Source organism: Condylura cristata, unplaced genomic scaffold (genome assembly GCF_000260355.1).
Source record: "Condylura cristata isolate star-nosed mole 26May11 unplaced genomic scaffold, ConCri1.0 scaffold00029, whole genome shotgun sequence".
Classification (NCBI taxonomy): Eukaryota; Metazoa; Chordata; class Mammalia; order Eulipotyphla; family Talpidae; genus Condylura; species Condylura cristata.
Genome location: NW_004567130.1, coordinates 21577469 through 21590939, shown reverse-complemented (window position 1 = coordinate 21590939; position 13471 = coordinate 21577469). Strand labels below are relative to the sequence as shown.

The 13471-nt window shown below is 59.8% G+C and overlaps 2 protein-coding genes across 2 annotated transcripts in view; both read left to right on the top strand.

Moving 5' to 3' along the window:
• Positions 1 to 2276, top strand: part of ITPKB (inositol-trisphosphate 3-kinase B) — a 114130-nt gene extending 111854 nt beyond the window's left edge. The window contains exons 4-5 of the mRNA XM_012730871.1: positions 662 to 847; positions 1995 to 2276. Of these exons, the coding sequence (XP_012586325.1) occupies positions 662 to 847; positions 1995 to 2276 (468 nt within the window). The remainder of the gene's footprint in view (positions 1 to 661; positions 848 to 1994) is intronic.
• Positions 2277 to 12862: 10586 nt separating this feature from the next.
• The window catches only part of LOC101629713 (inositol-trisphosphate 3-kinase B), an 18579-nt gene continuing 17970 nt past the window's right edge, over positions 12863 to 13471 (top strand). Inside the window, exon 1 of the mRNA XM_012730870.1 lies at positions 12863 to 13184. Within this exon, the coding sequence (XP_012586324.1) occupies positions 12863 to 13184 (322 nt within the window). The remainder of the gene's footprint in view (positions 13185 to 13471) is intronic.

Here is a 13471-nt window from a genome sequence, read left to right as displayed (position 1 = left end):
TTGTTAGTTCTGGGTTACAATCCGCCGAATTTTCCCTAGAGCCTTTGAGACCCCTGCATGCTGTGCCCCGAAAATCACTGTCCTATAGAACCGATCACCTCTCTTCCGTGAGTGGCCCCTGACATCAAGAGGGAGGGAGACGTGGGCATGAGAGGCGTGCATGTGGAGGCTCCGAACACCCCCGTATCTGTCCTGTGCCTTGCTGTGGCTGAGCTGAAAAGGGGGGCGGGCGGCAAGTCACCCTTGGTCTGCGCATAACCTTGCTGCGTTACTAAGTAAAACAGTGGGCGAGCGGATCCCCAGCGTCTCTGGCGCAGATCTCTTGGGAGGACAAGCAGGAGCTTCCTGCAGCTCGGACTGATTTGCAAGAGAACCCTGATATAGAAACTTCAGTTGCAAACAGGCAAACAGGCTTTGCGCAAATAGATAATAAAACCAAAAGGCCACGAAATAGAGCCATGGAACATATATCTAAATATAACTGGATGCTAAATGTCAGCCTGTATCTGCAAGGCCGACAGGCCCAGCGGCCTTTTGCAGATTCGCCTCCTGGTCAAGGCAGGAGGGCCGCTGGCTGGGTGAGCGCCGAGACTCCGGCTGCCGCTGGGAGTTGGCAGAGCTGACCTCAGGTACCGCCTCGTCTGCTGTGATGTTCTTTCAGACGGACCGGCCCCCCGTGTTGGCCTTCCTGGAGTCACCCCGCCCCCCCAGCGAGGCAGGCCTGTTTCCCGCGGGAATCGCTAGGAGGGTGCCCTGGCCGCTCGGCCTCACAGAAAGCACGTTTTCCGCTCGTCGGAAGCGGAACGCCAGCGAGAAGGACCAGGCTTCTGAGTGTGACAGTCTTGGGGTACAGAAACCGAGTGTGGGTTCCTGTTTGCCTACCCACGTTCACACCTCCTTCGAGCTGGTTTGAAGAGGCGGTCCCACCCCAGGCACAGGCAGGCTGGCTCGTGCCCCCAGCCCCCGCCCGCGGGAGGCACCTTTCCCAGGGGACCAGCCAGACTGGGAATTCGAAGGTGCAGAAGGACAGTCGAGGCGCAAAGTGGGGGATCAAAAACATGCGTCTGTCGGGATGAAGCAGGATGGAGGAGGAGGTAACCTGAGGAAGCCACATGGAGCAGCGAGCATGTGATGGAGAAACCGGGCTGTTTCCTGGCCCTGGACTGGCTAAGGCAGATGTGGGTGAGAGGCCTGTAGGGAGGTGACTGTGGCCGTGTTTATATTGATTTTGATTTTGCTCTTTTCCTATCAGATTTGTCTGGCCATTTCTGACCCTTTTCCATGGGTCCCCGCCAGAAGGTGCCTTAGTCTCGTGGCGGCTTTCAGGCCTTGCTTTGAGCCAACCCCTTTTGGGTTGACTTTTTTTGCCCATGAGGGGACGGGTCACTTCAGGTGTTTGATTTGGAAGTTATATTCTTTGTGTTTCTTGTTGTATATTTACTGTATTAAAGTCTCTTTTCATTAAAAAAAAACACGCGCCTGCCTTCCCGGGCCACTACTGCAACTTCAAAACCGCTGTTTCTTGTTTCGCCTCTTCACATGGCCTTTCGCTCCCAGCACAGGCAGGGCAGGGCAGCCTTGTAAAGCATAAGCCCCACCGGTCATCCAGTGGTCCCAGTGCCGTCCAGCCCCGCCCCCCCCCCCACTCCCTCACCGGGATCCTCCGCTTACCTGAAGGACCACGAGGCACCAGATGAGCTTGGCTCACCCCACAACTCCCCCGGGCTCTCCCCACGCTCCCCTCCGCTCCCCTCCGCCAACTCATTCCTGCCACTTCGCTCCTGGCTCCTGCCCGTCTTCAACCCAGCCCAGTGCAGACCCTGCCTCCTCTGCCCCCTAGGCCTGGGGGGGCTCAGCCCCCCATTCCTGCAGCAGAGGCCCTGGCTGAGCAGCCCAGCTGAGACGCACCCCTTGCCCCTGCCTGGCTTTATTTTTCTCAAAACGTTAACTACTGTCACATGTGCGCTTTGTTTGTGACCTGCTTCTTGCCGTAGGACATAGGCTCCCTCGGCAAGACCAGAGCCGTAGGCTGCACCCCTGTGTTAGGGCAGCGGCCCGTGTCCGGCCGTGAACTCCTGGGCAGCGGCATCCATCCGCTGCTGGCGGGCATCCTGTTCCTGGCAGGAGCTGGCTCAAGGTCCCTGCCCGTGACCCCCTGGTGGAAGGTCACACACAGAATCCTCTTCCCCGGCCTGGTCCTACCAGGCCTTCTCAGCGCTGGGAAGGCCCCTCGCAGAAGACTCGAGCCCCTGGTCTTCAGCACCAGCCTCCGCTGAGCTGGGAGGCTCCTGGGGTCCCTCGGGCCCCCGGCAGGGAACAGTATTCAGTTTGACCTCACTGAAGCTGCCCAGAGGGGAGGAAGCTCCTTCTCCCGCTAACAGGGACCCAGGAGGGACTGTCCCCGGGCAGTGCAGAGTGGCCTTCTGAGGGAGCTGGGGAGCGTGGGCAGCAGCTTCTTCACCCCACTTGTTTGGTCAGTGGTCTGACGTTTTCTTGGTTGTAAAAGTCAACTAGCCATATTACAGAAATTGTTAAAACAAAGAATATAGGGGCCCTCCCTGGGGGCGCAGCGGGTTACAGCACAGCCCTGGGAAGCTAAAGCCACTTCCGCATGAGTTGGATCCCCGCCTGCCCCGGAGGTGACCACAGGGCGCGGCAGACCTCTCCTGACCCGCCCGCTGCTCCCCTCAGCAGTGTATCTCATCAGTCGGCCTGTTCTGCCCCCCACTCTGTCTCTGGCAAAGCCTCTCGCCGCCCCTGAGCCTCTGGCCTACCCCCGTTCTGTGTGCATAAATACATAAATCTTTAAAAAAAAATAATAGAAAAACAAAATAAAACAAAGAACATAGATCATAATCCTGGCAGTGAAACCATATTCTCTCACTCGCTGGTGCATTCGCGTCCGTATTCACTCAAAAAGGATCTGAGGGTGCTCACATCTTTCCTGCAGTTCCGTCGGCTGGACTAAATAGCTGAGAAATCAGAGCAGAGTCAAGTAGTTTTATCGAGTTCTGTGTAAACTTAGCATTGAGGAACGCTAGGTTTCCTCTCGGCCTCTTGAGATGCATGCTTTTTTATAATCTGTTGTGCTTATTCTCTCTCTCCCTTCATGATGCCACATTTTCCGTGTTTCTCTCTGGCCCTATTGTTAAGCACTGAAGGCTCCGGCCCAAGGATGTATCCCTAATTTATTTCATCAGTCCGCTATTGTTGTATGTTGGGTTATTTTCAATGCTATTGTTGCTGTAAACAATGGCATAATGAACATAGTTGTGCTTGTAACTTTTTCCATGTTTTAGTGTTTCCTTAAGTAGATTTCCAGAGGTAAGATAATTCAATGAAAAGTTTGGACATTTTCATGGCCCTTGAGAGCTCTCTCTGGGCCACTTTCCCAAGAGTTGTGCGCCATCGGGGTACCTCTATCCTCACCCACCCACCCACCACCCCCCCTCCCCGGCCTCAGAAGCACTGGCATGGATTATTTCCCCGGTTTTTGCTCCTGAATGGGGGCGCGTGACCTTGCCACCTGCCGTATGTGTTCTCTGACTTGCATGTCAGTTGCGAAGTTAAGTCCTGGCACCCTAAGAGGTATTTGTACTCATTTGTTTGAGTTACGTGTATACAAGGTATTAACCCTTCCGCCATCATTATTTAGTAAAATATTTTCGCCGGTTTATTTGGCTTTTCCTTTGGTTTGGTAGTTTCTTTGCTTCTGATTCTTAGAAGCTTTACACTGTGGAGCGTCGAAACTCTTGGTAATTTCCCTGTCGCATCTGCCCATTTACCAGGAAACTGTAGGCTGGGGTCAGCAGCGGTCAGCCGTAGCCATCCTTCATCTGGGTGCAGGTCTTTCCAGAGTTTGCCTCCTGCTCGCCTCCTGAACCTCCTTGTCAGGAAGCTGAGTTGGGTGTATCTAGCTGATTTGGCACTTGATAATTTTTTTTTATAATATAATAGTTTATTTTTACATCATTTTGTGCCTTTTTCCATCTCAGCTGTAATCCCCGTGGGCTTCCCATCACCAGATGGCCCTGTGCCATCACCATAGTCCCGTGCACTTCCCCACATCCCCATTTTCAATCCCATTCCCCACTCCACCCCTATAAAATGTCTCTGGTATATGGCTGTTCATTATTCTTGTTATTTTCTTCCCTGGTCCTTTATACTCCTGCTATGAGTGAAACCATCCAGTATTTTTCCTTTCATTTCTCCTTATTTTACTCAGCATGATCCCTTCCAGCACTCTCCATGTTGCTGCAAAAGGCATGAGTTTATCTTTTGATGGCTGAGTAATATTCCATTGTGTATATGGACCACATCTTTTTAACCCAGTCATCTACTTTTGGGCATTTGGGCTGCTTCCATGTTTTTCCAATTGTAAATAAAGCAGCAATAAACATGGGGGTACAGGTATCTTTTTCAATCGTGTTTTTGTGTCTTTTGGGTAGATACCTAGGAGTGGGATTGCTGGGTCATAGGGAAGCTCCATGTTTAGCAGTCTGAGGAACCTCCAAGCAGTTTTCCATAGTGGTTGTACTAGTTTGCATTCCCATCAGCAGTGGCACTTGATAATTTTTAAACTCTCTTTTCTATCACAAAATTACTTTCAGTATAGTCAAGAAATAAAAACTCATAATGAAATAGTCAGAAAGGAATTGCAGACTTCGAGTTCTGTGGTGTGATCCAGCCGATAAAAGAAAGTATGTGTGGAGGGGAGAGCTTTGTTGTCATCATGGACTTAGCGTGTATTAAAAAATAATGTGTATTTAAAAACACCTCAATGTATATTTTAGAAAAAGGGAAGAATTATACTTGCACATTTGGCTGTAGCTGTCATGAATAACAACACTGTAGTTTCTGTTCTTGAGCTTTCTATATACTTGTCAGGCTTCACAAGAACTCTTCTCGTTTGCATATTTATGCTCAGCAGACAAACCCTTATCCGGAGAGTGCTTTTTATTAGTTTGAATTTTGAAAAGTTTCTTTCACTTGAATCAACAGAAGCCTAAGTAGAAATAAGTCTGAGACGTAAGCACAGATTTGGCAGAAAGCCTCAAATTTCCCATTTCACAGTAAATGCTAGAAATTACAACGCTGCCTTTACCTTTATTTTGGGTTAATGATTTAGTCCCGCTACGGTTGAAAATTTTTAACATAAGTACAACAGTGGCCTCAAAATGTCAGGTTCCGTTTCTTGGGGTTTCTACTCTGCACTGTTGTTATTTCTGGTCTGTTCTCGCCACTCAGGATGCCCAGAAGCACAGGATTTGGGGGCAGAAACGCTTTGCAAGTCAGGCTTGAATGACTCGGGTCCCCGTGAACGTGCTCTTGAAACGCGGGGTGTCACCATCAGTGCCGGGGCTGACTTCAGAACTGAGAGCGCTTCCGTGGGGAATAAACATTTAGGAAAGATAAGTGACAGGGAAGCAAGGAGTAAGTGTGGACTGGCAGTTTGTATACATGTGATGAAAATAAAGCGTGGAGCAGCCATTATTTAAAATCAGACTAAAACTTGGAGGCAAAGACAGTGAGAATGTTTCGGTCAGAACTGCCAGCCGAGGATAATAAAAAGCTGGCCAGCATTTTTATGGCCTTGAATTCCCTGCAGACAACTTACCCCCTTAGTTCCTGCCCTCTGGGGCACACTGCTCCCGACCTTGGCTCTCGGTACTGCAGCTGGCTAAGCGGAGTGGAGCTGAGCCCAGCAGAGCTTTTGACTGTTCTGTGTACATTTTTGTTGTTCCTCTGCTTTTGCTCATCCTTTTTGAGGTCTGAAATCGTATCTCCACTCTTAACACCCCGCCTCCCGCACCCACACTGACAGCCACACGTGCACACATGGTCCTCATCTTTCGAGACTGGGTTTAAATGTTGCCGTTTCCATGAAGCCGTCTCCCAGAGTAACTAATGCCCTGCCGCCCCTTATCGGTGCCTCTATAAAGGACCTTAGCATTTTCCACCCTCGATTACAGCTATTTGGGCCTGTGTTTTTCCCCTTAGTGGACGGTGGGCTCCCCCAGGCCCCGGTAGTGAATCCAGCACATTGGCTGCTGTGTTACTGGACGTGCATGGGGACAGGCTATCCTCAGTGGCAAAGTACAAAGCAGCAGGCCTCTGTATTTTGGATTTCACAGAAAGAAGAAATGATGGGAAGCCATTCAGGGCAAAAGTCGCCCTGGGGCATCTCAAGGGCGCAGAGGGCTGGCTGGCCCCCTGTCGAGGCAGGTGGCACCATGCTGGGCCTGGTGGTGTTGGCTGAGCATGGGGCACCTGGCTCTGAGGCCTGGATCGGGGCAGGCTCCCCCTTCCTGGGCCTCCTCGGCAGGCGTGCACCTTCTCTGTAGTTGCTTCTTGCTCAGTGCTCCAAGTATCACCAAGCGCCGGTGGGGCTGTCTCCCCGACCCCAGTGTGTGGGAGCAAGCCACCCAGCGTGTTATCTCCTGCAGGGGTGATGTCAGAGAGTATGAGTGAGTGAGCTGCTGGGGAGAAGGCCCGGGAGCCAGCCCAGGGCTGTCTGCCTGGGTCCAGCTTCTGGCCTTTCTGGTCCCCCTCTCCCCCGGAGGCCCTGCGAGGCTGGGCCCGTGCCCAGGGTCTCCCACGTAGCTTGGGTCCTCATTAGGGCAGCATCATCCCCACAGAGCTGGAGAGCAGAGGCCCAGGACTCCACACACTCTCAGCGCGAGAGCCCCTGGAGGCCCGAGCCCACGTGGACGCTACGGCGGCAGCGTGGTGACCGGCGGTGGGTTCCTGCCCTCTCAGAGGTGTTTTGCTGCAGAGCTGGCGAGAGGAATGGTGACCTTGAGAGCTGTGCATGCTGGTGGCAGCACCCTCTGAGCGAGGCTGGCTCGATAAGAGGTGCCGAGTGGGTGGGCCTCCCCCCTGGGCCTCCCCCCTGGGCCTCCCCCCTGGGACCTCCCCCCATGGGCCTCACCCATGGGCATCCCCAGTGGGCCTCCCCCCTGGGCCTCCCCCCTTGGGCCTCCCCACTTGGGCCTCCCTCCTTGGACCTGCCCCCGTGGACGCCCCGTGGGCCTCCCCCCGTGGGCCTCCCCCGTGGACCTCCCCCGTGGACCTCCCCGTGGGCCTCCCCCCGTGGGCCTCCCCCGTGGACCTCCCCGTGGGCCTCCCCCGTGGGCCTTCCCGCGGGGCCACGCACCACATCCCGCCCAGCCAGGCTCCTCTTCTGAGTCCCAGCGCTCACGCCCCGCCTCCCGCAGAGGCCCTCGGCCCTCTGGCCTTGTCTTCAGCACGTCAGCGCGCTGGTGAGGCCTGTGCCATGTTCGTCTGAAGCTCTCCATGGCCATGGGTGCCCACTGGTCGCTCGCCGTCTGTGGTCACTTCTGTCGTCTCTTTCTCCCTGACAGCCAGCAGCAACAGGGCCCTCGGGCTGGGGGCAGCCCACGCTGGCGGGGCATTTGGGGCACGCCACGGGGCCCCAGCGGGGCTCATTTTGCCCCGGCATGCTGGATGTTGAGGTTGACGGCCAAGATGTCCTGGCTCCGAGCTTCCTTTCCCAGACCGGGCCACGGTGGCCGTCCATGCCAGGTGCCCCCGTCCTGACTGCCGCTCTGACTGACGGAGGCAGCGCCTGGTGGCTCGGGAGTGTCGGCGCCTGTAGGCAGAGCTGGGCCCTCGCCGGGCTCCCGCCCCCGCTCGGGCTGCAAGCGGGTCAGAGGCCACTTTGTCTGGGAGACGTTACACCTGAACAGCACGCAGGCCTCGGGCACTTCTCGTGTGTCCCCAGGCATCGCTGCAGCCTTGCCGGGCCTGAAAATGTGGGCTGGAACATTGCCCTCTCTGTCTGCAGCTGGAGAAGCAGAACTCAAGGCAGGGGCTGCCTTGGCCACGCTCCCACGGCCACAGAGCCGACTCCTGGACGCGCAGAGGCCCTCGCCTGGCGGGTATGCTCCTCCGAGCAGGGGCCAGGGAAGGGAGCCCCATCTCCAGCCACCGGGGGTCCTGCTGGTGGACCCCAGCAGGAGGGCAGGCCTGGGGCTTCCAAGAAGGTTGGAAAACCCCCGTTCTGTGGTGAAGTTTCTAAGTGTCGGGAACTGGGTAAGAAAGAAAGGAATTGTCGCATGAGGACAAGTCTGTGGGCCCTGGGTCCGTGTCCTGTCACCCGGTCGTGTCACTAACCGGCGTCAGCCTGGGTCTGACCCGAGCTTGAGGGGGCTTCACCCGCTGGCTTTGCCGCACGGGGAGGGGAGACGGAACGAGGCGGGGAGAGAGGAGGGGCCGCTGGGGGGCTGTCGGTGCGGCCATGCGCCATGTGGCTTGCGCCATGTGGCTTGCTCGGCGGCCTGCATTCCCAGGGCGAATGCTTTCCATTTGCCTCCCGGGTCTCCCGAATTCTGGGGTCCTTTGGTGGATTCTCTCCTTGCTTCCTTCTCCAAAGACTGAAGTGACGACCGCTTAAAAATATTTTCTTCGGCTGGGTTTTTCCTGGGTGACTTCCCTCAGACAGATGTGCCCTAATAATAGCGCTGAGAGTTCAGGGGAATAGATCAAGCAGCTGGTTCCGTTCCCTGGAAGTGATGTTACGGTTCCTGAATGCGGCCGGCCCCCGGGGACCTTGAGAGGCCCGGCCCGCGAGGGAGCTGCGGTCACCCGGAGCCGGGCTCTGTGTCGGGGACCGCGCCCCTGGGCATTCCCTTCACCGGGAGGGCGACGCTCGTGCGGTCCAGACTCGCCGCTTGGCAGCCGCCCTCGGACCTCCCTGGACGCGGGCGGGCGTCTTGACGCTCTGCTCCCCCACACCGGCAGGTGGGCCAGGCGCTCCGCTCTGGGTCCTCTGTGCCCGGAGGCCCAGAGCGTGGCGAGACCGGCGCCGGCCTCCCTGGAGCCGTCCAGCCTTCCGGCAGCCCTGTTGCTCCTCTGGTGCAGGCCCCCTGGCCCAGGAAACCCTCTCCTCACCCTGCACCTTTCCAGAATCCATCTTCAGAGAGGGCGCCTCTGCCCGGCGGGAGGGTAAGAACTGGGGCAGGACCCCACATCTGCCCCCTGGCGGGGACACGCCCCTGGGTGAGCCCTGCCCACCCTCTGCCCGTTTGGGTCCTGGGGCTGGGAGACCAGCCTGCCGCCGGCTCTGGGGCGCAGGCCGTCCCAGCCCCGCGAGGAAAGTGCTAAGTCAGCACTCGCACCCCTCCCCCGTACGCACCCCGCCACCACCACACCCCACTGCCACAGCCGCCGCGAGCTGCAGGGAAGGTGATGAGTCAGTGTGTTTATGAAAATCACCATACCCGTAGCACGTCCGGGGGACCCGGGGGACCGCTGCCTTCTGGAGCTGACGAGTCTCGCTCATACTGGGGGTTCACCGCCGGGTCTTCTTGGCAGCCCGTTTCCTGCCCTCTAGCGCAGGTGAGCAGGTGCTTGACTGCCTGCCTGAGACCGTTGCAACCGCCCTGCTGGGGCGCAGGAAGGCCGGTGACTCACAGCCTCCCGGGCGCGGGGCTGCAGAGAGCTGCTCCCCGCTTCTGGCTCTCTCTGCAAGCTGCCGCCATTTGCCAGCGCCGTGAGGCCACAGAAAAATCAGTGTGATCTAGCAGAACTATCGTCGCGCCCACATATCTCGCTTGGAAATTATTCTCTAAATATAGCTACATATGCGATCCTGCTTGCCAGTGCGTGTGTGGTATTCAAGCGCTTCCTGAAAAGTTTCCTTGTTAGAAATTCCTGCAGCGGGAGGTCCCAACAAGCTGGCTTTGGCGCTGGTCCAGACTAACCCCTCAGCCTCCCGGAGCCCTCTCGGGGCGCTCAGAGACCCCGCGGACGCAGCGTTTGTCCGAGCGTTCTTGACCCGCAGGAGTAAACTTGTGGCACGCCTGAGGATATCTTGTCTCCTACGCCACGTCCAGTGACAGCCCTAAGATCTTGCGTCTCTGGGAATCGCAGGAAGCCCAAGGCGGGCATTGTGGAGGATGCCAGAGCTGCCAGGGCTGGGGGCGGGCAGCCGCCTCCCTAGATTCCGACACATTTTGCAGAAAGCTTCCCGGTGTCGTCTTCCAGCATCGGATAAAGCCCCGTTTCCTCACGGCCAGCGGGCAGCCTCCCCGAGCACGCACCGGCCCGTGGGGGGCAGGGCTGCAGGAGCAGGGGGGTCTCTGGGGAAGCCTCAGAGGGGCGCCAGCGCCTCGGACTCATGTCGCGGCAGGGAGCGGACTGTCCGCTGGGACCCGCTGGCTGCCGGTCGTGGCCTTTGGCCTTCGCCGTGTCCTCGTGGGAAGAGATAGGGGATCTGAAGGCCAGGGCTGGGGATACTAGAGGGGTGAGCAGAGCCCGCGGGGCCCACGGGCCCCCCATGGTTTCACCCCACACGCGCCGGGGCCCGCCCGGCCCAGCAGACACCCACGAGCGCGTCTGTCCAGCAGCAGGAGCTGGCACAGCATTGAGGCCTGAAGCCGCCCCGCAGGCCGGCAGGGACCCCTCGATAGGTGAGGAGGGAACTGAGCCCAGGCCCTCAGTAGGGTGCGAGACACCCCAGCCAGGCGTGTCCTGTCTCGGGTCTGTCTGTGCCTCCGTGTCCCCACGAGGGGACTCAGGTGACAGAGGACTCGCCTGTGGCCTGCAGCACGGTTACGGCGTCCTGAGCCCCAGTCGGCGCTCGGCACATCCGGCTGTTTCGTTCCTGGATAGAACAGCTCTTGCCGCTTGGCCCATCTCAGGGTCGCATAAGTTGGTTGCTGGGAAGGAGGAACTAAGTTCCCCTGTCCCCAGGCCACGGCAGCTGGGGTGTCCAGGGGTCCCGAGCGGCAGGGTCAGCCGCCCGCGCACCGGCGAGGCCCTTCGGTAAAGTTCCAGCCTCTGTACCCCGGCCTCGTGCTTTCGCATTTACCAAAGCAAAAATAAAACCTCTGAGGAGGAGGGAGGCGGCCCAGGGAGGGAGGGCCGGTGGCGCTGAGGGGTGGCCCGGCCGGGCCCTTTCCCAGAGGAAAGGCCAAGCCTTTCTGTCCTGTGAGCTTTGTCTGCGAGGAAGCCGCTGCTCGGGCTGCACCCCAGCCCCGCACGGCCACTCCCCGTTTCCTCCCATTGTGGGCCCAGCGCGCCTCTCCTGGAGTAGCACCAGAGCTCCCTGCTTTCCACCGCTTCCTCCCCTTGCCTCTGCCCCGGCCCCCATTAGTTTTAGTTCTTCAGGGGCTGGAATCCGGGGGGCCATGCTGTGCCTTAGAGGCCAGAGGGGGGCCCTGCCTGCTTGGGGGCTGGAAGGGTGGAGGATGCCTCCGTTCTTGGGTATCCAGAAAAAAGCCTGAATGGGCAAGATTGGGCCCCCCCAACCTCAGTAAAATAGGAGGAGGAAGGGGGTCCAGTGGCAGTGCTGGGTCCCCCAGAGGGAGGGGGCGCTCCAGCCCCTTTGTGTGAGACCCCCTCTCCATCCCCACCTGGGCTGGGCCGGTGGGTGTGAGAGAACCGGCCTGTGGCACTTGCAGACCCCTGGACAGTGTCTGGGGAAGCCCAGGCTGGAGCAGGGGAGCCTGAAGCAGGGTGCGTGGCGTCGGCCTGCTGTGTTGCGGGGGGTGGGCAGGACCTGACGCCCTGCTGCGGGGTGACCCGAGGGCCTCCTTGGCCACCACCTGGACACCATAGCGTGTCCAGGCTGCGCGTGCCTGGGCGAGGTTAGGACACACTCCTGCTGCTCAGGGAGCTCGCCTGCGCTGGGGACAGCCGTGCACCGTAGCCGCCCCAGCCCCTGCCCGCCGCGGACGGTGTGAGGCCGAAGCCTTCAGCGGCAGGCTGGAGGCCGGCACAGGAGTCCCAGCAGGGTCAGCTGCAGGCCGGACAGGGTGTGGGCCAGGGAAGGGACGGGGACGCTGCAAGCTGGGCGCCTGCGGGAGCAGAAGCCGGCGGTGGGCAGGTGTGGGGGGGCAGGTGTGGGGCAGGACGAGGCAGCCTTGCTGGATGAGAGAGGTCCTGGGGGCATCTGGGGGGTGGCGAGGGCGATGTCCGCCTGCGTCCCCCCGGGGCCTGCTTGCTTCTTGGGCGGTCAGGCGCGCTGACAGAGGCCCTGCCCTGGCGGGCCAGGCCTCACCAGGCTCCCTGGCAGGGTTCTGGATGCTGGGGGGCGGGAGGTGAGTGGCAGTGCAGAAGACCCGCGGTGCCAGCCTGGGCGCGCCCGGGTCTGGCGTCTGCTCTGACACGGCACCAGGAAGACGGCAGCTAAGCTAAGCGGAAGGACAGCGGGCAGCCAGGGGACTGCGCGGCTTGCTGACGTGCCGCTGGGAGTCGCTGACGGGGGCCAGCCCAGGCCGCACCCTGTCTCGGAGCGCCCATGTGGAAACAGCTGCTCCGGGCCGGGCCCCGTACCCCAGGCCCCGGGCAGAGCAGACCCCGGCGCCTGGCGCCGGCGGGTGGCCAGGGCCGAGCGGTCTCGGGCCGGCGGGGACGTGGGCCTGGCCAGCCCCCGCTGGGCGCGGCTCGCCCTCTGCACAGCCCCCAGCCTTGGCACGGTTCCCAGGGGAACTGCTCGGGGTTCTCCGAAGGACAGTTGAGGACGAGCTGTGCCAGACGTCATGTGACTGGCAGAGCCGGCTGGGAATCCGGTCAAACATGAGGCGGTCTGCGGCCAGAAAGCGGTTTTGCATTTGTTTTTAGGGGACTTTCTGGTTGGAGAAAGGGGGAAGACGCTTAATCTTAAAATCCAGACTCATTTGCAGCTGGACAGACCCGCTTTGCTTTCCAGATCCGGGGTCTGGGCTTGCCAGGCCTCCCCTCCTCCCGCCAAGCTGACACCCCGCTTCTGGCAGGGGCGGGTTTCGCTTTGGCGGCAGCCAGGTTTCTAGGCCGGCTTGGGGGGGCCCTGAGCCAGGCCCTACCTGCCCGGGCCTGCACCAGCTGCCCTCCCTGCAGGGGCTGCCGAGGGAACACAATGAACAACGCTGGCACCTCCCCTGTGCGGCCCGGGAGCCAGCAGCCTTCCCGCAGCGGAGGGAAGAACGATGGTGCGGGAGACCCTGGCCGCTGCTTAGAAACCAAAAGCAAGGAGGAGACGTCTCGGGAGAGAAAGCCCACTGCTGCAGACGGGGTCGGCTCAGGGCCGCGGGAGGCCCACGGCAGCGGCTCGCAGGGCGTCCTGACGCTGTTCTGGAAAGGCGAGGGGGGCCGGCGGCGGTGGGCCCCTCTTCGCTCACTCAGCTCCCCCTTCGGAGACGCCCCTCTTCCGACAAAGCACTGGTGCCCCCAGGAGGCAGGTTTGCGCTTGGGGAGAGGCAGAGTCCGGCGGCGAGCGAGCGGGGTGCCCGGGTAGCCGGTGGCTGGCGCGAGCCAGACCCTGGAATGGCACAGACAGGAGCTGCGGCCGTGGGCAGTGCTGCACTCTGCTGCCGCTGGCGCACGCTGGCAGCATGGAGGGCCGGAGCCGCCACGCAGAGGGGGCTTCACCGGGCCGAGCGTCGTGGTGCCGGAGGCCACTCTGAGTCGGCGCCGCCCCCAGGCCAGTAGCAGCCACGCTGCGCAGCACTGTGCTCACGTGGCACAC